Source organism: Tamandua tetradactyla, chromosome 8 (genome assembly GCF_023851605.1).
Source record: "Tamandua tetradactyla isolate mTamTet1 chromosome 8, mTamTet1.pri, whole genome shotgun sequence".
Lineage (NCBI taxonomy): Eukaryota > Metazoa > Chordata > Mammalia > Pilosa > Myrmecophagidae > Tamandua > Tamandua tetradactyla.
Genome location: NC_135334.1, coordinates 54,758,347 through 54,784,828, shown reverse-complemented (window position 1 = coordinate 54,784,828; position 26,482 = coordinate 54,758,347). Strand labels below are relative to the sequence as shown.

Here is a 26,482-nt window from a genome sequence, read left to right as displayed (position 1 = left end):
CTTTGTAGACAATCTACATCAGTGGGCCTAGAAAATCCTTCATGAGCATAAGATCCTTAGCACTAAATAAAGCTGTGGCGCACACCTGAATATTCATTCAAGAAGAGCACCATTTCAAGTGCTGGGGACACAGCAGAAAACAAAAACAGAATTTTGCCATCATGATGTTCAGACACTACCAAGGGAAATATTAAACAAATCATATAGATACTGGTAGAAGGTCAGATTGTGATCATTGCTATAAGGAAGGAAATCAGGCTGGTCAGGAAGGGTGATCACTTAGAAAGGGCATCAGAGGTCAGGGAGGTCAAGGAAGGCTATCTGAAGAGCAGTCTGATGGAAGGGAAGGAAATTTCCCCGCCAGTATATGAGGATATGTTTTTTGCACATAGATAACAGGAGTACAAAAGCCCTGAGGCAGGAGTGCATTGAACCAGCAAGGAGGCTGGTGTAGCAACAGCAGAATAAGCAAAGGGGAGAGTGGTAAGGAATGAAATCACAGAGATTGACAAGTGGGACTGTATAGGTCTCAATAGTTTGGATTTTACTCTAAGTAGGAAGCTAAGCATAGGAGAGTTTTGAGTAGGGGATTTTCAGATTCTGATTAGCATTATAAATGACTAACTCCTACTACTCTATGAAGACTAAAATCCAGAGACCACAGACTGGAAGTAGGGCAGGCCAGGTGGTAAGCTCTTGCCAGAAGTCTGGGTGGGAAAACAGGAAAACTTAAACCAGGACAGTGTGAGTGGCGGTGACAAGAAGTGGTGGGGCTATGCTACATGTCAAAGACAGAGCTAAAAGATGTGCTAATGGCTTGGATGTATGAGACAGGAAAAAGAGAATCAGGAATAACCCTAAGAAATATGATCTGAGTAAAAACGTTGGTGCCATATACTGGAATGGGGATTACTGCGAAGGGTGAAAATTCATGAATTCAGTTTTAGAAACATGTTTGAAAAGCCTGTGGGACATTACCGGGTGATGTTGAGTAGGTAATTCAGGGGCCCGAAATATAAATTTGTAATCATTTAAATAGTCCATACAATTTTTTCCATATAACTTTATTTTGAGAATTTTTCTTTTAAAAATATTTTCCATGAAATCATTTGACAAAAATAATAATACATTGATAGGATGTTTTATTAGCTTTCAAAGCACATTTACATAAACGATTGAAAGCTGGCACAACAAATCTCGAATTCTTATCATTGCATCCATTTTACAAGTACAAAAAATTGTAATTCTATTTAAACAAATTAGTTAAGTTCAGGGAGTTTTCCAAGACCTGATCTAGAGATTTTCTATTATGGTGTTTCAATGTCTCTAGGGGTGTATCTTCTGGGTAAGGACATTTCTCTATTTCTGCAGGGATGCAAAAATAGGAAGGAAAGGGTAGAAAATCTTTTCTAGAGATACTATAGAGAAGCTTAAAGGTTTTTATATTACACTATCAGTTTGCAATTGATTTGTTTTACTTCACCTCACTCTGAGTCAGAACCTTGTTGTTCTGCAACCTGCCAACCAAAGTGAGCTGTTTTTTCCAAAGAAACTAGGAAACAGGGTTTTGGCTTTAATGAGACACCAGCGAAGAAGCCAAGTACATTGGATTCAAGGTAAGAATGGAAATTCAAAAGGAAAATGGAATGTTAAGTAGTAAAGAAAACAAGGGGAGAGAAAGCACAAAGAAAAGTGGCACTGACCACATAAGGCAAAATTCTCTTTTGGGTAACCACATTTCCCTATTTTTGTTTGCTTAGTTGTTTTCATGAAAAATAAAATCAAGGACTTAGGGACTTTAAAGTGACTGAGAAAGATATAATAGGAAAGAGAAAGTGCTAGAAAAGATAAAGTCTGAAAGTTACTTTTGTGTATCAGTGGAGCTATCATAATACAAACTCTGGTATCTTTTTCCTGATATGAAAAATTATGTTCTTAATTCAGTATCTCTTTTTTTTGCTGCCCAATTTTAATGTAATTAAAACATAAATATTTTAAAAACACTGTTAATATTCTGCAAAGACAACTGCTTAATACAGCTTCAAAAACATATTTAAATGAAATTTTGATCAACCATTAGGGGAACAGAACTTTGTAGAGTCATTTAAGACGCTGAATTAAACTAACCTGTGGAAAATTGGCTTGGAACCTGGGCTCTTCCATGCAAATCTTCACAAACGTACCCCGTGGAAGCACATCTGCTTTTGAAAATCCTTCAGGGACAGATTCATGAAAGTGCTCTGAGAGATACTCTACTGAGGAAATATTCTGGTAACGAGTCCAGTTAAGATTGATGCAGCCAGGAGGGTGAGTATCTAAGTTAGTTTGATACTTCAGTAGCCCTCTAAAATTAAATAGAAAAACAAAGAATCACGGGGGATGAAAAGAAGATTGAAATGAGGGGACACAGTAAAAAATTAAAAAATGTGTTTCTCTTGCTGGTTTTATACATCATTTATCTGAAAATTATTCTTTAGGCATCTTATTTAGTAGAATTAAGAAATCTGAAAATTTTTAACAAATACTTTTACCAAAGACTAAACCAAAACTTTTGACCCCTGAAACAAATGCACAGAAGAGAAGAAAAAGTGCAATCTTTCCAAATATTCTTAAACTTGATAGCCATTACTTCAGATCTGTTAGGCATTCGTACAATCACATACAAATTTTCAGTTCAACAAACACTAGAATGATGAGTAGCTTTCCTGTACCTTTAAACCAAAATGGAAAAGTACAGGGATCATATTTGATTTGAGTAAGATCAGATAAACCAGAACTTACTGATCTAAACAAAGAAATCTTAAAATATAGAACAACAAGAAGTAGAAGTTTGGCTTCCCTATGGTCTGAAAGCAATTTACACACAGCAATCAGGTCCTAAGCCTGTTACTTTTCCATTTCTCCATAAACAGTCTCAGAATAACGAAATCAAACAAGACAGCCTAAAACAGCAAAACCTTATTTTTATTCTGCCTGGCTCTTGTTTTGTGACATTCTAAGATAAAGCACTCAACTTTCTGCATCCTTTATTTTCTACCAATAAAGGGTTAAGGAAGATGTGCCTCACGGGGATGAGGGCATCAAATGATAGATGGTGCATAACATCAAAAAGATAATTGCTTCCTAAGCAAATGTTGAAGAAAAAGAAAGGTTATTAAAAGCATTAAAATTTTGCCATGTGTTTTATTTTTATTTTAAAGCACATAAAAATTGTTTCCAAAATAATTTCCCCTGGTTGGCGAAGGATGTGTTATTTAAAAATTATCCTTCATGATCTTAAATAATTAAAGTATAGCTTAAGAAGTATATTTTTAAGTGTGTCAAAGCTATAATGATAACGCAAAGATAATGTTTAAAATTAACAAAAAACTAAAAGATGAATGATATTAAATATATCCAGTATAGGAAAATTAGGAAAGCAATGGCCAAGGCAGTTTTGGTAGAATACACCATCTATTCGATCTGATCAATCTGCTCTTTTCTCCTTTGCTTATGTTCAGTTCCGTTTCTTTCTTCTATTTTACTTCCTTCAAACTGGTCATCATAAAGTCATCAGTGAGTCCAGAGGGCATGCCGGGGCATGTAAGTATCGGGCAACACTACGCAACGTTCATGGGAGGTTTTCATTGACCACTGAAGAATAATGACTGATAGATACGCAGGTCAAAAATCTCCGAAATTTATTCTTCTAGCCATTGGTTTTGCACAAACATTGGTATAACACACTTAGCACCCTACCAGGTGGTGGTACTCTAGAGTTCAAAAGGAATGAAATCTGGTCCCTACCGTCCAGAAACTTAAAATCTCGTTTTGGAAGATAGCATGGGAAAACTGAACATCAGCCAAACCACAAGTAATAATTGAAATAGATTATCTCATAGTAATAACTTAGCAGTACTTAGACAAGCCCAGCAGAGAGGACTTTACACACATTTCTCATGACCCTCACAACAAGTTGCATGAGGTAAGAATTATTATTTCACTTAACAAATGAAGAAACTGGGATTTATCAAGTTTAAATAACACGGCTGAAGTCACACTGCTGAAAAAGTACCGAGTCAACATTTGAACCCTTCAGCTCTCACTATACAGCACATTAGTTCATTGGATCCTCAGAGCATGGTTGTGAAAATAATAGAGGAGGGAGAAGATTATTTATTAAGAGAGCATCATATCAGGATATTTTAAAATATCAACTTATCATTTAAACTTCAAAACAAATAATAATAGAAGATATGTGTTTTCATTTCCATGACACAGATGAGAAGTCTAAGGCTTTTGCTTATTAGGGAAGAGATTAGCTCAAGAGTAGTCAAAATGTGGAATTTAGAAACCTGAACTCCCTTATTCTAAAACTCTATAACATGGAAATCAAATAAGTTGGTTAAAGAAATTGATATCATCAAAAGGGTTCAAAATGAATAAAGGCCTGGAAATAAGGTCAGATTGAGGGTATGCATGTGAGTGTGTGTGTATGTGTATGTGTGTGTTGGAAGGGAGTTGCTAACAATGAAGGGTCCTAACATTAAGCAAAGAAATGTAATTTATTCCTTCTCTAATGTCATACAGCATGCAGATGGACATTACCCTTCCATGCTGATGGTCTTTAGAATGCTAAATGTCATTATCATATTGTACATCTCTTCAGGCCAACCCAAATAAACATTGTTGCACATAAAGTGGCACATAAAAAAAAAAAAAAGCCGTTTGAGAGTTTTTTGTTATTTCATACTACTCTCTCATGCTAAATGGCAAATGGTATCTTGTCTTAAAACTTCATTAAAATCTTCTTTACTTGGTCTTAGATTATACTTGTTGTCATTAAAGAAACATAGGTAAGAGAAAAAAGTTTGAAGACAGAGGATAGCAAACTAAAATTGTCATTCATAAAAAAATCAAGTATGGAATCTCACGTTAGATATAATTAGGTGGTGAAGATAATGCAAAGCTCTTGAGGAAGGACACTAGAAGGTTTTAACTTAGCACTGAAGGAACATTGAAGGCTCATCCTTGGTTTAAACTTCAACACAAGTTCATAACAAAAACACATTTTAAAATATATTATAAATACATATTATATATTTAAAAATATTATAAAAATGTATTTACTGCACTCATGTGACTATTATGAACCTAAAATGTGGCTAATGCAGGTGAAGAGCAGAATTTTATTTTTATTTCATTTCAATTAATTTAAATTAAATAGCCACCACATAGATCTAATGGGTATAATCAGACAGGAAAGCAATAAAAACAAAGAAGCAAAATAATAAAATGCTTTATGGATGTACAATGACCTATATGGAGAAGTGATGAATTTTCACTAGGTAATTCTAGAAAGGGCTTCATGGAGAAGGGGGCAAATGAAGGGTATGGAGAGTCTAAAAATTAGAGAATAGGTGAATGGTTTTCCAAGAGGAAGGAACAGGTTGAACAAAAGGCATGTGGCTTCTTCCCAAATTAGTCAAAGGGACTATGTGTTATGTATTTGTATATCCCTTCATGCATCCATACTCATTGGCAAACCCCACCAACCATCCAGTAATTTTCCTACACAGAGTAATCTCCAATGTATTTTTAGTGAACTGATTTTGAAAGAAAATAATGCTCACATAATTTGTTTTAGCATAGCAAGTCCATCTGAGAGTCAACAGAACATTCTTGACATATTGTTATATCTCTCATCATTAAGTGATAAATAATTTGAAAGTGAAAAACAGGAAAGAAGAAAGATGTTAGCGAATGGCAAACAGAGACTCCTGTCAAGTTATGTCAATGATACTGGGAGGATGCCCAGAGGCTATGTGGGAGTAGGGAATGTTTATTACTGATTTTTTAAGTTACATTGCATCATGTCCTAAAGAAGAAATTTTGAAGTATCTGTGGAATGTCTAGCATTCCCCTACCATGAGAAACACAGGATTCTATGATGTCTCAAATTGCATGGATGTGCATACTATTATGTTCGCACTCATAAGGATCTTAGGATGTGCATTCAACAGTGTTTCAAAAATATAGGTTTCCTTCTTCCTTTCCTTTTTTCCTCAAGAGGCATTATAGTCATAACATCATTTTAAGAAAATTACCTGGCTGTAACAAAGTCAGAAAATGATACAGCACAGAACTAAATCCTACAAGGTCACAACATACACATCGTAAAAATGTATCTATGGCAAAGGTAAATTTACAAAACACCACACTTGCTGAGAAGACAATCACAAAATCATCTCTATTATAACTTCATGTTAAAAATCTCTACCAAATGCAGTGTGACCTTTACATTTGCAGCGATTTTAATCCTTATTTAAAGAGAAGAAAAAACATTCATCTCCTATGAAGAACAAACTTTTTCCCTGGTATTCTATAACACACACAAAATGTTTCTTTTCTTCATAGAAAAATATAGCAGCTTGTTTCTAACAACTCTTTTTACTTTGTTTTGAGTACCAAAAAAAAAAATCTCAATTCAAGAAAATAAACCCAAATTTTACATTTCAAAATCCATTGGCATACTCTACCTTCTGTGGAATCTACTAGAATGTGCACCTTCCTAGTCACTATCTACTATTTTTTCAGAGCCCATAATATTTAGCAAGTTTTCAATGAATGTTTATTTATTGAATAAATAAATGACTTTTGAAGTGTCTAAATAATTTTTGTGTTGTTGTTAAAACACATGATTGAGGAGATCTCTGGTTTTAACAGAGTTGATTTTGAACTCATGTTCTACCTTCAAAAAACATCTAGATTTTAGCAAGTGGCATTCATAAAATGAATCATGTAAGTACATTTACCCTTGCAGGAGGGTAGCACTAAGTCAGTCTGCACCTTGCATCACCCCTTTTCACCCATCTCAGCACTGTCCTGACCCTGAGCGAAGCCTAACCTAAGCAGGCAAGTTATCAAGGAGCATTTGGAAGAATAGTGTTTTCACTAGCAAGGGATCCTGCATGACTCAGGGAAGCCCTGGACATCTGGGTACTCACCAAACCATAGTTTTCCTCCATCCTCACTTTGTTTGCCTCTGCAATCTTTCCTGGGTGCTTACTTCTGATTCCTAAATCTAGTCTTATCCTGCAGATTGACAGGAGCAAAAGTATGCCTCACTCTTCCTGGTGGCCTTGCCCAAGGTACAATATTAAGTGGCACAGAGGGGACGTACATTGTGAGCATGTGATCTAAACATCAGTGAAGTGCTGAGAAAGCTGCTGGAATTGGTTCAAGGCTCTGTTGTCACTGTTTTGAAATACATAATCATTTTTATCAAGTATCTCATTCATTTTCATTTTTGCATTGAATCCCGCAAATTATGTGGTTGGTTCTCGCCCCAGACATTTACACAGCTGCCAAAACTGAAACCCAGGTCTAAAAACTTAGGATCAAGATTCATGCCTTCCCTAAGGGTATGAAGTAAAATAGTTCATTTCTGCTAATTTTCCTCAGCTGAAAAAGAGAGCAGAGAGCCTATTACTCCATACTTCACAAGCACATACAGGAAAGGGCTTTGCTTCTTGGGAAGGAAAACACATGTAAGCTATCCATTATTAGTCCTTCCTCAGCATTCAATCTTAACTAAAATGGTAGTGGGGGGAAAGAATTATTTCATGTTTCAGAAAAACAAATAACGTACTGAAAATATTTCTTAAAATAAACGCAGATTTATTCTTTCTTCCTTCCTACAGCTTTCTCACTCTGCACCTCCAGCGAGAACCACTCACTCGTATAAATGAGGTCCCAACAGAAAAATTAAGATTAAAAATTACACGAAAAATCCCTTGGTCTGAAGCTCACTATTTCTATTCCCAAAACAGAGAAAAAAGTAAACTCACAGGAAGATTAAAAACCTATTAATGCATGTGGCTTACAGCATAAATGAATTCAGGTATATGAAAATACTCTTTGATTCAAATAAATTTTGAGCCACAGAAGTGCACAAAAACTCCAAACAAAGATGCATCAGTCTATAATGCAATCAAAATAGCCATATTTGAAAGCTGATTTATCTAGCATAGGAACCAATATACTATTGCCATAATAACTTATTACCTATATAATACTAAACATAAAAGACAATGCCAAAACTAGAAATTTAAGTTATATTTAAGCAAATACACAGATTATTCTTTATTGTTATCTACAATGCTCGATAATTGGGGAAAATTGGTAGGACCTAGAAAGGCAACACATTTCTATATAAAAGTTAATCCATTTCAGTTTAATCAAATAAATACTAAGTGATGACATATGATGGGGTTCATGACTAAAGATGGTCAAGAACAATTCCTGCCCTCATAAAGACTACAATTTACCCAGGATTTGGCACTCGGCTTTAATTTCTTTTTCTCTTTCATGTTGGGACTCACAGATACATAACGGAGGGAAGAAAAAGACTGGACCTTTAAGCAATTCAACTACAACTTCAACTATAACCTCCCACATTCTTCTTACTAACTAATTTTTATACAATGCACAATATTTTACAATTCAGGACAGATGGTGTTTATGTTAATATCATTTCCTCCTGGACAATTTCAAGGGGTATATATGTTGATTATTTCTTTTTTTTCTTTTTATTCTCTGTCTCTATGTAATTTTAATCCTTCTCCTAACCTGTATTGTCAGCAGTGGCAAGTGCCACTCAGAGACTTGGAACAAATTTAAAAAGGTGTGAACAACTCTGTTGGCAGAAATTAAGAGCGTTTAGGAATGCTTCACTCATAAATTCCTCTTACAAAGTGAAAGAGAAAGAAATAAATGAAAATGCTCCAGGTCACTGATGTAGAGATTCTAGAGTAGGGTTATATTTGTCATGAGGCAAAATTTATTTCCATAATTAACTACATTGGCCAAGATATTAGCAAGTTATCTGATAAAATGGAGAGAATTATATAGGTAATAAAAACCAAAATGTATATTTACTGTTTCTTGTTCGTGCAAGTTAGCTAATCTTTCTCTACTAACAGGTCTGTGAGATATAATTATATCTTCTATCATTCTATAGATATGGAATTTCCATAGAAACTGATTTCCTCAAGATTACAATACTTGTCCTCTTCTAACAACCAATCCTATTTCCTCTCTACCACAATCTGGGACATATGGCAGTTTGTTTTTACTATATTTAAGGTCAAAATAGCAAATATGTATCGAAAAGCAAAACTAAGCTAAACAATAAAACAGCATGGTTACTTAGGCCTGTCCAGCTGTATCTATCTATCCATCTACCTACCTACCTATCTACACACCTACATACCTAGGAATTCTGTGATCAAAGTCATCCTTCACAATTGACTACAAACTCAATAGGTCATCTAACATTTAGAGACATTTGTAGCAAAATTTTATTTAAAAGCACTGCTTTTTGAAACCTGTACAGTTATGGTATTTTTTTCTATCTAGTGAATATTGTCTTTTCCTTCCTACTTTCTTTGTTCTGATCTGACCTAATCTCTTTATAAATACACACTGTGGCAATAAGAACATCGATAGCAGTATCTCTTTCACTATATTTTTATTGGCTCCAGTCTAGAACCTAGCTTCTTTCACTTCTATTTTCAAGTTTTGTGAAAAGAATTTTGGAAGTTAAAATGCCAATATAATTTTATTATTAGATTTATTATTAAGTTATTGCATTTATTATTATATTATTTATATACCAAGGTCATGTATTTTAAAAAACAGTTATACAGCAGTACTAAAAAGAAGGCATTTTCCTCTGAGCCAATTTTCTAGGAGCACTAGATTTTACCTTCAAAACCTTGGAATCTTTGTAACTTGTAACAAAATTGAATTTCATATTTAAAACATGCACACATATATACTCACCATTCACCAACTTATACAGAGAAATTGAAAAGAAATTCTAGATTTACCCATGACGTGAAGATACTTCATTAATAGGCAAGGGCACCTTCCAAACCATGTATAAATAATTCAAGGAAAGGGTAAGGATGAAACTTCTAGACTCTAGGACCAGACCACATGGGTTCAATGCCAGCCCTAGCAGGTACTAACTGGGTGGCTTTGTGCAGTCATCTGTCTCATTAGCCTCGTTTCCCCATCTGTAAAACGGGGTAATAAAAGTTCTTACCTCATTGTGCTATATTAAAAAAACAAACTAATATGTCTATACACACATGTACACATACATACATGTATATATGTAAAGTGCTAAAACAAAACCTGTCATAAATCTTGGCATACTATGAATAGTGTCATTGTTATGCTCTAACGTGATATTGTCAGATAAGTTCTCCCATCAGCTTTCATGTGAGAATAAAACTGCATGGGGGATAACTTGAGATAAAACTTAAGCAGGAGAAACAAAATTCATAAATGCGATATTATAGCTTTCTGGGAAAAAGCTTGATTTAAGAGGCTTTGGTTTAGTCATTTTTAACTTCTTTTGGACCCCATATGTGTGGAGTCTAATGAAAGTTGGAGTACCCTTTCCTGTACAAAATGCACATATGTGCCCCCATATAAATAGATATATGTGGGTGTGTGTTGTGTGTGTGTACGTTTGTAAGTATGCGTGTGTGTTTATATGTATGTATAAATGTGCATACATGCATAGACTTGGATAAATATAATAAGTGTGTACATGTGTGTCTGTTAGCATTTCAGAAAGGCCACAGATCCCCTGAATGAAACATTCCTAGGGAGTAGGTTTCCAAATTAAGAACTCCGACTCTATAAAAGAGAGGAGTTCTGTTGCAAGAATAATGGACAACAAACTGATAACAATGCCAAACTCATCAGAAATTAGGCATCTAGGAAATATTCAGAACAGGCAATCAAAAGGTTTAGCCACAATCATGAACACCCAACTGTAATCTCTGTATTGGGTTAAAGCTAGCAAAGCAATAGTATTTATTATTTTAAGGCTCTGGTGCCCAAATACCCATGTAGAGTCCCCATCAGAGGTAAGGACACTGTGATTCTAGCTCAAGGCCTACTTAAAAGCAGTGCATCAGCTTCCATATGTCAAGACTTACAGCCACAGCTTAATTATTAATAGTATCCCCTTTCATTCTCAAAAATGCACAATTCAGACAGCAGATAATACTGTTGTCACTGCAAATTTAGAGGCAAGGAAAGGAAAACTGAAAAGAAAGTAAAGAGAAAATCAAATTATTCCACCTCAGTGCTACAATAGCATCGGCTTAACAGACATCCTCTAAGTCTTCCTTTTCCTGAGCGCCACCCAAAACTATTTAAATATCTAAGAAAAGGTGTCTCTTTTCGACAGGAAGACCCAGCCTCTCCAACTGCCCCGTCAGTACGTCAGTACGGAGAAATAGAGTGAAGGCACCTTCTAAAAACAAAAGACACTTGGGAATCAGCCATTTTTAATACTTTAATTATATTGCATAAGTACCTCCATCCCCTAATACTATATACTTAATTTCCTCCTCCTCGGCACAATGGAAGGAGGATACTTTCAAGTCAATATGCCTAACCTCACAAATATTTTTCTAACCCTGGTTAACCTCTTGAGCCTAAACTCCTAAGAAGCTGACCATATCTCTGGCTCATTAATCCACTGTTGACAAAGGCTGTCTACTCTGTTCCCCTGGTTTAAATAATAAGTTTAGAAACAGACATCATAAAACCACTCATTTCATATTCCCTAGAAAAGATGATTCAAGTAGAATATAAATCATGCTCTATGATGAACTTGCCAGAAGAGTAGTCCAAAAACGGCAGAGAACTTTGCTTAAGGGAATAATTCAGCTAGCCCTTAATAAATAAAATATGATCTGAGAAACCCAGCAAAGCTGGCATAGGAAATTATTTCCACTATTATTTGTGTTCCCATTGCGATTCATACATTTGAGTAAGACTTTCCCTGCTAAGTTTTCTAGAACCATGACATAATTTCCTTCTCATTTAAGTGGAAAAAAATTTAATCACCACCCACGCAATACTCCCAGTCTAAAGTCAGTGGGACTGTTGACGAAGGTAAGACTGCAGAGACTAAGGTGCCAGAACTCATTTACAAAACATTCCCCCCATCTGCCTCTCAAAGGAGCAGGGTTAGGCTCTTACATTGGCGCTCCTTGACACTCATAATTGCTTTTTAATTGTAAACGACAATAGCAGTATGTTTGTCCTCCTGAAGGCTTCTTTAAATAAAAATAGTTAAGAAAAGTCCAGTAACACATCTGGAAAGGAAACAGTTTTGACTCTTTAAAAACGCTTTCTGAATTGTAATGTATGTAAGACAAGTGCACAAATAGCAACCTTCTAAGAAGGCATGGTAAAAAAGCAGATAGGAAAATTCCTCAGAAGTCTTGTATTGTAAGCCCTAAGATAAAACTTTATTGCCAAAATCAACAGAATTTTAGAGATTTTACAATGTTACAAAAATGTCTTTAAGGAATGTTTTTTTGATTTGCTAAGCAGTTATCATTACATGTTCCTGCAATTACTTTTCCAATAGGAAAATATGGACTTTTCAAAAGTGCTGCCATAAAAAAAACAAACAAAAAATGATTCTTCAAACAGCTACATATGTTCTTTACCCAGCTATTCATATTGGTAGTAGTATAATTTTTCCTGCTAACATTTACCGAGTACTTCTACGTTCTGCATACTTTGCTACATTCACTTATTTAAATCTGAGGCAACCCCATGATGTGGGTGACTTTATTAATCTCATTTAATAGATAATAAAAAAGAAGGATGAAATTATCTGTCAATGTCACACAACTATTAAGTTATTTAGCTCTTAACCACCATATTATAGTGATGCTTTTGGGAAGAAAAAAAAATAGTTTTAAAGACCCATTTAAACAGATGCGCTGTACTTTGAGATTGATCGCTTTTATGTTATATATGTTATTTAAAGAGAAGGAGGAGTATAACAGAGAAGATAGGATTTAACAAGTGAGCATGACTGCTAAATCATATTTATATTTCTGTTGGTCTCCAGTGTCTTGGAGCAGCTAGAAGAAAAAACGAAAAATCGTGGAACTGTAACCCATACCAAACTTGAAAATCTGCTCTATAACTACTTGTTAAAATGTATTTGGAAATTTATTGCTTCTTTTGTGTATGTGTTATATTTCAAAATAATAAAAAACATTTTAAAAGACCCATTGAAACATTGAAAAGAAAAATCTAAGTTTAGTGTAGTTTTTAAAGAGACCACACAATAGATTTGCTTACAAATGATTTAAAAACCTGTAATACAGGTAACAAGAATGAAAGCAAGTTAAGCTATGGGCATGGATAATCACGGAACAAGATAACTGGATCCTAAATAATATTGACCGCAATATTTGAAGTGAGGAAAATGAGGCTTCTCCTCTTCCAGTGTCACTTAATACCATCCTGAGAGAAGTGCATCTAGTTTGGTGCCCACACTACAAAGATAGAGAAGCTGTGCCAAACTGGAGGCAGTACAACATAGCACTTAGGAGAAGGCGGACTTGAATCAGACCACCTGGGTTCAACCCCAAGCTCTTCTATTTATTAGTTGTAAGCCTCAGCCAGTTACTTCATATCTCACTGCCCTGTTCCCTCACCTATAAAATGGAAATAATAACAACAATAATATTATTACTAGCAATAATATCTATAGGGATATTGGGATGATTTAATGAGATAAAGCCAAAAAAGAAAGAATTCTGTGAGACTCAGAGCTTCCCCCAGACTGAATGGGCTTCTTGAGAACTGGACTTCCACTTGTAAACACATGGTAGATGAGACTAAAAGAGCCTTGGTTAAAACCTAGTTTAAGGTTTCTTTCAAGTTTAAGACTCTCTGAAAAAAATTTAGGGACCTTTGAAAATCATATGAAGCAACTGTTCCTCTTCCTGTAAAAGTCTGCTTAGGTTGAGAAATGATTCAACAATTTCTGATCACCTGATAAAGTCTGAAAAGTTTCTAAATTTTCCAGTCCACGTTGATCCTTTAAATCTTTGAACTACCAGAATTCTTGTTAATATAGTATTTTTGCATTTTAAAAATATGCAGTCTAGTAATTTTCTCTAATGCTTTTAGTTGATTTATTTTTAAATTACAAACCAATTATCAATGCTAGAGACCTGGCACACCCATAGTATTCTAATGCCCTTCTATAAATTAGGGTAATTAGCACATTGGTGGGTGCAGGAGTAAATGTCCAGCAAGTAGTGATTTTTTTTTGTTCAAATGTAAAACATAATGTGTGACAGAAATATCAAAATTACCCCAAGAAATTTGTTTTGAATAATTTCAATTTATACTTATAGACAAAAAGCCTGGAGAATGAAATGGTTTAGGTGGATATTTCAGAAGTAAAGATATGTTCAACTTCCCAACATTGCCACAAAAGAGAATAACTTAAATAGACTTATTTAAAGATAGATCCTTTATAAATAAAAAAGAAAAATTCCAATTTTGAAAGAGCTGGAAAATTTGTCAGTAGTTTTTTTTCTCCCCCCAGACCGGAAATATAATCTATGTGGCTTTATTTGGAACTAAATCTCACAGAAAGAACTGCACATTATATAGAATGCCTAAGATATTGTATTACAAGAAATTCATTTTACTATTAGACTAGTTCTTCATTTATACCACTGACATATAAACAACTATTAATTAGGTTGGAATAATAGATTAAGTATGCATAATTCACCCTATAGATGCTTTTTGTCAATTCTTCATACAAACTAATGTTACCTTTTCTTTATGACCTTTCTTGACAAAAGTAAAATCAAAATTTAAATATGTCCTCCCTTTACTTGAAAAAACATGGAGAAGGAACTCTCAATATAATCCTTTTTAAATGAAGAAGTCTGTTTGAACTCTTGAACTCTACAAAAAATGGTTCTACTTTGAATTATAAAGAAACAGTTTTTTCCCATTTTAATTTAGTAAAACGTGGAAGCAAAAGAATACACAATGAATTACATTATCAAGTCATTGCATTTTTTATCTCATCTGTTCTATACATATGGACCACAATTCCAGATGAGCCAAGATTTTAATCTTTAAAAACAAAACTTTAGATCAAAATCTCAGAAGTGAAGAGGCTATGAAAACATAAAGCCTGGTAGTAAAAAACTGTGAGTTTTTGAGTCCAGGATCCACTTTCTATGTAAACTACAGAAGATACTTAGTTTCTCCAAACCTTGGACTTCCCAATCTGCACAGTGGGTTTAACAATATTATTATTCTTATAAAAAGTTGTTGCATTTATTGTGATAAACTATGTAAATCATTTTGAATGAGAGTTGGTATATAGTAAATGCTCTGTGATTGTTTGAAATTATTATCATTATTATCTGTTTAGCATAGGATACTTGATACCATGCTTTGAGGAGGCAAACAAACCATCCAAAGCATAGAATATAAAGCATATTTTTCTCTACCACAGGTTTCTTTTCTTGGTGCCCTAATGCTTCACAGGATGTATTATCTCCATGTATTAGTCAGGGTTCTCTAGAGAAACAGAACCAACAGAGGATCTCTGTAAATACGAGATTTATGAAAATGTCTCACACAACTGTGGGTACGCAAGAGTCCAAAATCGATAGGGCAAGCCAAGAGGCTGACAACTCCAATGAAGTGTCTCAACAAACTCCACAGAAGAGGCTGACTGGTTGAAGAAGTGAAAATTTTCCTCCTGTCAAGGTTTTTAACTGATTGGATCAAATCCAACTGACTGGATTCTCTCATTTGTGGAAGACACATCCTTTGTTGATCATAGATATAATCAGCCACAGATGCAATTAATTGACTGATGATTTAATAAACTGGCCTTCTGGTTTACCAACCAGCCATGAAATATCCTTGCAGTAATGGTTAGGCAAATCTTTGTCTGACCAGACAATTCGGCACCATCATCTGGCCAGGTTGACACCTGAACCTAACCATCACACCCCATAAAGGGAAATGAATAGACTTGGGAATGTCCATTGACCATGGCCTTCATTGTGTGGTAAGAATGATCAGGTGGCTGTCAGAGTTGTAATGTGTGACCATGTTCTGATGCTCTACAGTTGTATATTCTAGAATCATGGCCTAGAACAAAGCTTACCAGGACATATGGATCAGAGACATTTAATACTGCTGTCTACACGAGCGGTATCCAAAATCAGGGGAAAATAATGTTGGACATGTGTCCTGAAATGAATATTAGTAGATGTATATGTACTACTATTCTGATGAATAATGTACATTATAAAACATTCTGAAGAAAGGATTAACAGCATGTCTCAACCATTCTCCAAATACTGTTTATCTGGACATATTTTGGGTTAAAATAATTGAGAATGCCAACTGTGTTACTAGGCGACATTGTTTATTATCAGTTAAATGCACCTGGACCAGGAGGACTATCTCTGTAATGAACTATAAAATCATTTTGGAAATCACAGGCCTCAGCTTTCTGCATGCAGTGCATTCCTGTGACTGAGTGTCCCTTGAGGGACCTCTGGACTGTTATCAAGATACTGGTTCCTACGAAATAGGAGGTTTACTGAAGGAAAGGTAGCTCTTGCCCACCCAATATGGTATCCTCATCTTAAAACTGAATTGTTACATGGGAAAGAGGAGATAGAAAATGGTTTCTGAAAAACCATGGTGATTTCCACTGAAGAAATACCTGACATCACCCTGCTGCCATTCTGTGTATCCTGTACCCTTCTGCTGAACCAAGTGAATCTAATGCCCAACAGCCTATTTTGTCATTTGTGTGTGACTATCAAGGCCAAGTCGCCAAGGTCTGCTGGTGGTGGTCATGCAGCATATACATATACAAAAATAGAAATTCTTAAAAGTGATTAAAATTATTTATATAAACATATGTATAATTTTGTTCCTCTATCCCAATGGATTATTTTTAGCACCATACATTTGAGTTCACTACAGTAATTATTTGGGATTCATATGGATATCAGAATATTTTGGGTATATTCTTTGTAACAAGCTCAGGATACTTTTTTTTCTTTGTGATTTTTTAGTTTTGTGACAGATCCTTGTCTTTGGTGAACATAACTTTGTGGCTCTCTGCAATTTTTACTGCCTCTAGGTCTTTCTAAACTAAAAACACTAATAGCTCCATTGTTAGATATTCTGCAGTCCCAAGACAAGCAGTTTCTGAAAAAAATGCTAAAATATCTTTCTGAAGTTTTTCAATTCCTACCAACTCCATTTTGCAGCATGTCAGGATGTATCTGCAGGGGATTATAAAAACTACAACATTATGGGAGAATTAATACTAACTTTCAATTTTAACATACTTTTTATACAAGTTTCATTAAAAAAATGCTATGCTAAAAATAGAATAAGGCTAATTTTTCCATTCTTGATACTATTCTCAATTCCAAGTCACCAAACTACCAAACTATTTTTACTACTTTCCATGAAAACTCTTGTAGACTTGTTTTTCATTACCTCATTTTTAGGCACACATGGTTTTAGAAAATTTAAATATTTAAAAACACTTTTTCAATTTTTATTTGCCATGTTAATTGCAAGTATATTTGAAACTATATTAGAGTACTTTGGCCTAAAATCTCCTCAACTCAGTTAAACTCAGGAATGAGATAAGGAATATTTTAGGAATCTTTAAAACTTACCCTGAAACATGCAACATCAGCAGCATGTAGAAGACAAAGAAGAGGTTATGAGTATACCAGAAGATGTCATAGTTAGAAACTCTGAAAGAACAAATAACTTAGTTTCAGTGCTACTTCAAATTCCAACTCACTAAAAGGCCTGTGCATCATTTCAAAAAAATGTCACAGTTTAAGAAAGCAAAAATATGAATTCATCTGTAGTTTATCTATTAACAGTAAAATATTAACATACAATATAGGGAAAACTGACACAAATTAGGAGCAACATTTTTATCATTTTGAAGCCTCTTTGTATTTCAAGTAAAGATACATGAAAATAACTAAAATAAAAGGCTATTTATTTTGAAGTTATGGTATAAAGCTCAAGAACTGATAATACTCTGCTAAAATGTTCTGGGGCAGTCTATGCTGGTTTGAAACTATTATGTACTTCAGAAAAGCCATGTTTTAATCCTGATCTAATCTTGTGTGGCCAGATCTATTGTTTAGGGTGGGTAACTTGGATTAGATTGTTTCCATGGAGATATAACACATTCAAGGGTGGGTGTGGCCTTTGGTTAGATGGGGATGTGACTCCACCCATTCAAGGTGGGTCTTGATTAGTTTACTAGAGTTCTTTAAAAGGTGAAACATTTGAAGAAACCTCAGATGCAGACACTTGGAGAACAGTTGCATCAGAGCTGACAGAGACACAGATGTTTGGAGATGCCTGGAGTGCTACCAGAGAAAGCAGAGCCCAGCAGATGTCACCATGTGCCTTCCTAGGAAATGCTAACCAAGTTGTGTCCATGAGGAGTTAAGTAAAGCCCGCTGATGCTTAGGGGAAACCACTGGAATCCAAAGCTGGAAACAATGAACCAGAAACAAGCACCAGGAGACGTCAGACACATGCCTTCCCATGTGACAGATACCAGCCTTTTTTGAGTCAAAGTATCTTTTCCCATATGCCTTATAGTTTGGACATTTTTCTGGCCTCAGAACTGTAAACTTGTAATAAATTATCTTTATAAAAGCCATTCCACTTCTGGTATATTGCACTCTGGCAGCTCTAGCAAACTAATACACTGCCATTTTTATCAATATTCTCAATTTTCAGATGATTTCTAACAACAAATATTCTCTTCCTAAATCGTATTTGGGGTATAGTACAAAGGAGACACAAATGTGGACAATTAAAATAAATGCACATTAAAGCTTGCTTTTCTTTTTCTTGATAGTGTTACTTAAGAATTACGCCTTGGTGCTATTCTCCCTGGTGTTATCACCCTTAGGGAAAGCCAAAGAGTCTGAAAAGGAAAGGCTATGACAAGCACAATCAATGAAAAGTCTGAAAGAAGAAAAAGGATTAATAGTTATTCTATATATAGTTATATATGTTAGAATCTTGCCGGTTTTAAAAAGTAGTTGTTGATTCTGATACAATCCCTAGAATCCTTTAGAGCACTTGGTTTAAGCAACAGCCAACGGTTTTACTTTTTTTTCTTTATAGTTCTGCTGTTATAAACAGGATCACTAACATCCCTGAAACACATACTTCTGAATTCCCAGATTGGAACTGATAGGTCAAAGGACATGTATTTACAATAGTTTGGACATACACTGCGAAATGCTTGTAAGAACATGTTTATCAATTATAAACACAACAGTAGAGTATGAGTACCGCTTTCCCCAAACAAGGACCACATGTGATATTATCATGATGTTCTGATCAGTTCATTTGCATTACCTTTTATGAGTGGAATTGGGAATAATTTCATGTGTGTTAGTTCACTTTTATTTCATCTGTGCTTTATTTGCTCATAATCATTTCCCATATTCTTGTAGGATATTTTTTCTTCATTGATGTGTGTAAGCTACCTACATTTTAAGAATGTCAACCTTGGTCTGATTCCATGATTGTCATATTTTCCCCAATATTATATTTACTCTTCAATTGTTATACTCTGTACTGGCATGTAAGCATTATGATTTTCATAGTTTTAGGCAGTCAAATGTTTTCTATACAATTCCTTGCCCACCTTGGGGTCTGATGAACATCCATCTGAAATTTCTTCTATATTTTAAAGGAATAATTTTTTATAGTTAACTCTCTAATTCATCTAGAATTTCACTTATTTAAGTCTTATTTTCCTCACGAATTTTCAGTGCAGCTTTTTATTTATCAGTTTCTGTGATTCTTTATTTCTATATAACTTTCACTCAGTTGCTTACTAAGTTTATTTTCAGATGATTTGTCTTTTTGTTCCAATTGTGAATATTATCTGCTTATTTCATTTAATTTTCAAATGATTACAACTGGTAAACAAAAGAACAATTTTTGTGTATTTATGTTTAATATTTTATATTTGTATTTTTAATCAACCAGCTTTTAATTATTTCATTTGTGTAATAATGATACTTTTCATTAATTCTCTTGAACCTTCTGGCCAGACAATTATATCTACCTTCCTGGAAATGGGATAATTATTCATTGCATTCTTTCTAGTGTACACTGAGCTGTAATTCTATAAGGGAAATTCTTAAATTCCTATTTAATTGTGATTATTGAAATCCATACTTTGAGGTCAGATTAATTAATGTTATTTTTTAATTCACTAAGATGAGAATATGATTGTATTTCTGTCATCTATTAATAGGATGCATAATTATTTTTAAAGATCAGCTATATTGAACCATCCTTGTATTACTGGACTATACTTTTTTTAATATAGTTCATTTGAAATATATAGGCTTTCAATATATTTTTCTAAATTTAATTTTTGTTTTTATATACTTATTATCCACATTATTACTGGCTTTGCTAATAAGGCATCTGAGGAGTTTCTTTACAGTATAAAAGTGAAAAACAACAAAGCTGGTATCAAAAATCAAATATTGCTGTGGTGTTTATTCATTTAATTTCTCAAATACTTTATTTAATTCTCTGGTAAAGAGAAAAAGTAGAAGTAGATTATCTTTATGATCCTTATTAGAATTTCATGATTCTCATGACAAAGTTTATAGAAAAGTAGATTAGATGTTATAATCTCCTTTAAATAAATGAGAAAAATTGAAAATTAAGAGACCTTGAATAGATTGTATATGAACACAGCTGTAAGGCTTCAGTGAGGAGTAGAAACACTGTTTTATTCCATTTTATAAAACTACCTCTCAATTAAATGTTTTTAAGAATGTAGAACGTCCATATATCTTCAATCTTGTAAATAAATCAAGCAAGTGCCCTGTATCTCCTTCAATAACTCCTTAAAATGCAACAGTAAGTTTCTAATAGCTTTACTAAAGAAAAATAAAATATCTTCCTATAACATGGGAACATCCATCTACTATTTAACCTAGTTATTGTACATCTAGGGGTTTTTCCTTAGGAAATAATGAAATAGTTTGCAAAAATACATAGTCATAGCTATAAAATAATACATACAGTTGTGGGTGTTTGCTTCAATATTGAAACAATTGAAAACTCGCAATAAACCTAAAATATCCAACAGTAAGAGACCGGGATAATAAAGTATAGCTGTATGGTAGTAAACTGTGCAGTCAATAAAAAGGATGTGCCTATTTATTAATGTGGACAATGTTCATAATATATTTAAATAAAAAACAGATTTAAAGTAGTATGTTTAAGAGGATGATATTTTGGTAAAATACATAGATATTTGAAAAGAGAGAGATCAAGGGTGAGAGAGAGAAAGAAAGCCATTTTCATGGGAGTTGGGGAATGAGTGAGCAGAACAAGGTTTAAGTCTGTGAACTTAAATGCCAAAATAGTTAATGTCAATCTCTGCATAGTGAAATTACTTTTGAGATTTTAGACTGTGTGTGTGTGCGTGTTTGTGTGTGTATGTGTTTAGAAGTACAGGATTGACTCATTGAAGTATATTATTGTACAATTATTTCACATCTCAACAAGTAGAGTGATTGAAGATTTCTGGAGCTTAGAAGAAATACACATTGTGTTCTTTTTGCTTTCTTTAACAAAGAAGTTTGATCAGAAATGTATGTCTGTATTATTTCGAAAACACTGAAAGCATCCACTAAAAAGGGTATGTTAATGTTCTCAAAATAATGTGTTCATCTGAAATTGCTCAGAATTTTTAGCTGGCAGAAAAAAAATAGAATGTATATCGCTCCCCTAATTTTAGCAGAGATGAATCAAATGTTTCCAAAATTTGTTATAGAATACTAAATTAATTTAAAGCAAACTTACACGAAACTAGCGATAAAATAATTTTAAGGCATATATTTCTTGTAATTCCCTAAGTGTCTGTGCCTAGCCATTGAGTTCAACTCCACCATCCATGGAGGTACACGGTCTTTCAGAAGGCTGATCCCGAAGAATTCAAATTTTATGTCATCAAATTAAGTCTCCATCTAGGATTCCCTATGAACCCAGAAAATTTGACTAAAACAAAGAGGTCTTTCAAAACGAGAACTGGAATATAGAAATGTTTCCACCTTCCTCTCATTTACCCAGCATATGCCATTAAACAGGGCATTTCATTAGCTACGGATTTTGCTCAATCAAGGCATTTTCTTTCTTTTTTGTTGATTCTAACACTCCACTTTTAACTTAGTTTTGCATCCAAACTAAGAAAACATTTCCTGCATATGAAAACGAAGCCAGGCTAAAGAAGATCTGAATAATCTGACCAATAAACATTGAAATAGCCACTCTGAAACTTACCGTATGGCATATGTGGAAGCTGTAATCATGAAGAAGAGCACCAAAACCATACAGACTCCCGTCAGGCCAGGAACTACGGAAATGTATGTAAGTCCATTTTAACTTAAATCGCACTGAGGAAAACGTATGAAGAATTATTAAGGTAAAATCCAAAGTACTACAATGCTCTGTGGGAAGCTCTTATCACAGCTCCATAAATATTCCCTCAAACAAGCATTTTTTCTTAATTATCACAGTCTCAAGGCACTTAAAACAGAATGTTTAATTCCCCTTATGGAATAATCCATTTTTTTTTACTCCTGAACATTCCATTCAGATTGGTGAATATATATATATATTACCCATACAAGTACATACTATAACAAATACCAGTAATTAATGCAATGGGGCAGGGTTAGTGCTCAATAGCCTAACTGTTTGGGTTTACTCTACCACAGTATTAAATCTCCCCAAACCCCTTGTGCTGGTCTGAATCTGTGGTAGACCCCAGAAAAGCCATGCCCTTTGATCCTCATTCAATATTGCTGGGTGGGAACATTTTGATTGTTTCTATGAAGATGTGACCCACCCAATTGTGGGTGGCCATCTTTGATTAGATGATTTCCATGGAGGTGTGTCACCACCCACTGAAGGTGGAGTTGCCTGCTGGAATCCTTTAAAAGAGGAAACATTTTGGAGAAAGTCCCTTTTTGGTAGAGCCAGGAGAAAGCCAGCAGACACCGCCATGTTCGCCATGTGCCCTTCCAGCTGAGAGAGAAACGTTAAACATTGTCGGCCTTCTTGAACCAAGGTATCTTTCCCTGGATGCCTTACATTGGACATTTCTATAGACTTGTTTTGATTGGGACACTTTCTCGACCTTAGAACCATAAACTAGCAACTCATTAAATTCCCCCTTTTAAAAGCCATTCCATTTCTGGTATATTGCATTCCAGCAACTAGCAAACTAGAACACCCCTCCTCCTTTTTTGGAATGCATAGCTTCCTCATTTTCAATTGCAAATAATTGTTTTGGGGTTTTACTTTCCAGAATAATTTTAAAGAATAAATAAACAAAAACTAAAGTTTTTTTATAAATCACAACTTCAAGTATGATCACAAAATAATGGACCACAAGAAAAAAATCGCAACGCTGGTATTTTAAGAATACATATTTCCTCTTGGTGTTAGAAATGTGAAATCAATCCTTCCTATATAGCATAGTTTGTTTAGGAAAAATATAAATAAAATATGCAAATGTATTATTTTTGAAATTAATAATGGTATGATAGATTGCTACAAATCCAGAGTTAACTCAGAGGCTGTCCAAAATAAAAAGATGATATGCTATATTTAAAATTTCAGAATAAGAAAACTTATAACTACCTAATTAAACATCTTGTCCACAAGCCACCCTTGTTTACTCTTACAATCCTAAATGCCCCAGGTGAGAGACTCCTTCCTAAATCAGGTCACAATGAAAGACAATTAGAACAATTCCATCTCAGAAAGTATAAATATCCCCCCACTTCTCTTCTTGCCAAGGAATGACCTATAAAATAGTAGAGTCCTTACCAACTGCGAGACCGCAGAAACAGACAAGCTGGGTGCTACGCAAAAGCAGTACAGGTGTGCATCATTAAGATCCCAGAGGGTTTAGAATCATTGGAAAATGACAAAATTAAAAATCCCAATATAGTAGAAATTTTGGAAATAAGAATTAGTCTTTGGATCCTCACACGCTTCAATATCTCTCCTCTTCACTCTTTCCAATACTCAGATTTGGAAGCCTAACAAAACTTGCCCTTCCCTAGCATGCGTAATCCAAATCATGCGTCCTCTACACTTACTTCTCTCTTTCTTGTAGTCTTTCAAGTTTCCTCAAGATGTTTATTTCACAGGGGTTAGAAAAAAGTACACTAATGAATCTAGTTCACGCTAAGGTACTAATCGCATGTGAAAAGTACTATTTTAAAACTTATCTACAAAATGGACTCAGCCATTCCAATCCTAAGCACTACCCAAGAAAAACATAAGCATATGTCCACACAGAGACTTGTTAAAGAATGTTCCTGGCACTTTATTGTTAATAGGCAAAAGCTATAAATAACTCAAATCTCTGTCAGCGGATGAATGGGATAAACAACTGTGGTAGAAGAGTAACTGGGAAATTAATCAGCAGTAAAAGCCAAGAATTGTTGTTAAATACATACAAAGACACAGATGAACCAAAAAATTATCAGGCTGAGTAAAAAAAGCCAGCTTACTCCCTCTAAAAAGAAAGAGGAGTTGTATGCCATTCTAGAAATTTTAACCCATTATCTAGTGATAATTGCAGCTCAGTGGTTGTCTCAGAGGGGTAGAGAGAGGAATGCTTTACAAAGGGGTCTAAGAAAACTGAAAACTTCCAGAGTAATGTAAATATTTGCCACCTTGTTTTGGGGCTGGTTTCACATGCGTATACAAACGTCAAACCAAACTGCATACTTTAAATATGTGTAGTTTATTGTACTTCAACTATAACAAATTTGAAAAGAAAAAAAAAGGGATTAGCCTCTCTGGTCTCAAATCATAAAAGAAATAAAGACCATTATTTGACCAAATGAATAACCAAATCATAGAGTCCCAGGTCGTTCCGTAAGTGTGAAGTTTATGGTTGGAAAGGTCTTTCCAATAGCTTTCATAGTCTTTATTACCAGTCTACTCTTTCGACATACAAGGTTTCCTCTGTGGTTATACACGTCAAGATTCATTATGCAATGTCTGAAAATCACCTTGTCTGAAGAACACCTGAACAAATTAAGCATATTGAAAATGGACCAGTAGTTTCTAAAATGTACTATTTGGAATATTAGTTCCTTGTGATATTTATTTCTATTATTCAAAAATCCATTCTTCATCAAAATGGAGATGCAAACAGCTACTGGTAACTACTTAGAGAGCGGGAAGAAAAAAGGACTAATCCCACTTGTACAGAACTCTGGAGGAAAGTATAGACTGGAGAAGAATTCCGCCAAAGCTGGATCAAAGTAAAAGAAAAATATCTGGTAGGAAACTTCTGTCTTGGACTGGCGGGTCCTGCCCCCGCCCCCTTCACTCAGTGTCACATATCTCAGGAAGGGCACAGACAGCAGGCGGGACCCTCCCCGAAGCCCACTGGGAACAGACCATGAAGCGTCTCCCAGCAGTGAGACGGAGCCCCACCTACATCCAGACACTGAGTCCCAACCCACAGAGAACCGCAGCAGGACCTAAGCCATAGGGGAGGGCGGAATACAAAAGGGAAGTTTGGAGTCATTTTACAAAATGGAGGACTAGGAAAGGGACTGTGAAGTCTTCCCTAAAAGCAATAAGCAGCCAGGCTGAGACTACCCAAATCAAGTGTTTAGGGGCCTGGCGGACAGGGGAAGGCATTTCAAGGCGCAGGTTAAGGAGAGACAAAGAGTCCAAGAAAATGTGGACAGATCCTGTGTCCAGCCCTGGATCCAGACGCACCTCACGCACGCGTGAGTGAAGAGCAGCAGGAGGCCTGACCCTTGCCTGCGGGACGGCGGCAGAGGGGGGGCAACTGGAGGGACCGTCCGCAGCAAGTTTATTGGGAGACACAGCCCCACATCGAGCCAGACTTTGGCCAGTAAAGTGACGGCACAGGAACCCCGCAGCTACAGCCCTGCCTGGTCAGACACTGCCAGAGGGCTAGGAGGTAATTCAGCCCCGCCAGGGCAGAGGCACCAGGACTGAAGGTAATTCAGGCCTGCCCAGTAAAACTCAACCACGGCTTGGAGGTAATTTACGCCCCTTGGTCAGACACTGCCTAGGCTCGGGGGCGAAAAAAACCTTATGAGGGTGAGTAAATCACAGAACAGCGCCATCTGCTGGGAAGGCTAGAAAGTGGAAGAGAATTACAGGGCCTGCCACAGAGCCTCTCCAGCCCCTATTCCAGACACAGTCAGAGCTGGTTTGCACACCCTGCACAGTTACGCGTCCAAGTTTTGGACGAGAAACACAGACAACCCAACTCACAAAGCAGTACCCTAATACAAAGCCAGGTTTTAGTGGACGGTGAAAAGCAGATCACTCAGGTGCTGGCTGTTGGCTGGTGAAGTAGAAACTCTCAGTCCTGCAATCCTGCCTTTCCATGCAGGAACCTAGGAAGGGCCAGACCACTGTGCCCACAGGCTTGGTCTCACTCAAACTGTACAGTGCCCACTCCCTACCCCTGCAGTCAGCAGCTAACAGCGCACAT

At 35.4% G+C, this 26,482-nt stretch overlaps 1 protein-coding gene across 5 annotated transcripts in view; it reads right to left on the bottom strand.

The window, feature by feature from the left end:
* NOX4 (NADPH oxidase 4) overlaps positions 1–26,482 on the bottom strand; it is a 171,569-nt gene that overhangs the window by 81,437 nt on the left and 63,650 nt on the right. For all 5 annotated transcript variants that reach the window (XM_077113313.1, XM_077113314.1, XM_077113316.1 and 2 more), the window contains 3 exons: positions 22,258–22,330; positions 17,574–17,654; positions 2,128–2,344 (listed from right to left, as the gene is read on the bottom strand). In XM_077113313.1, the coding sequence (XP_076969428.1) occupies positions 2,128–2,344; positions 17,574–17,654; positions 22,258–22,330 (371 nt within the window). The remainder of the gene's footprint in view (positions 1–2,127; positions 2,345–17,573; positions 17,655–22,257; positions 22,331–26,482) is intronic.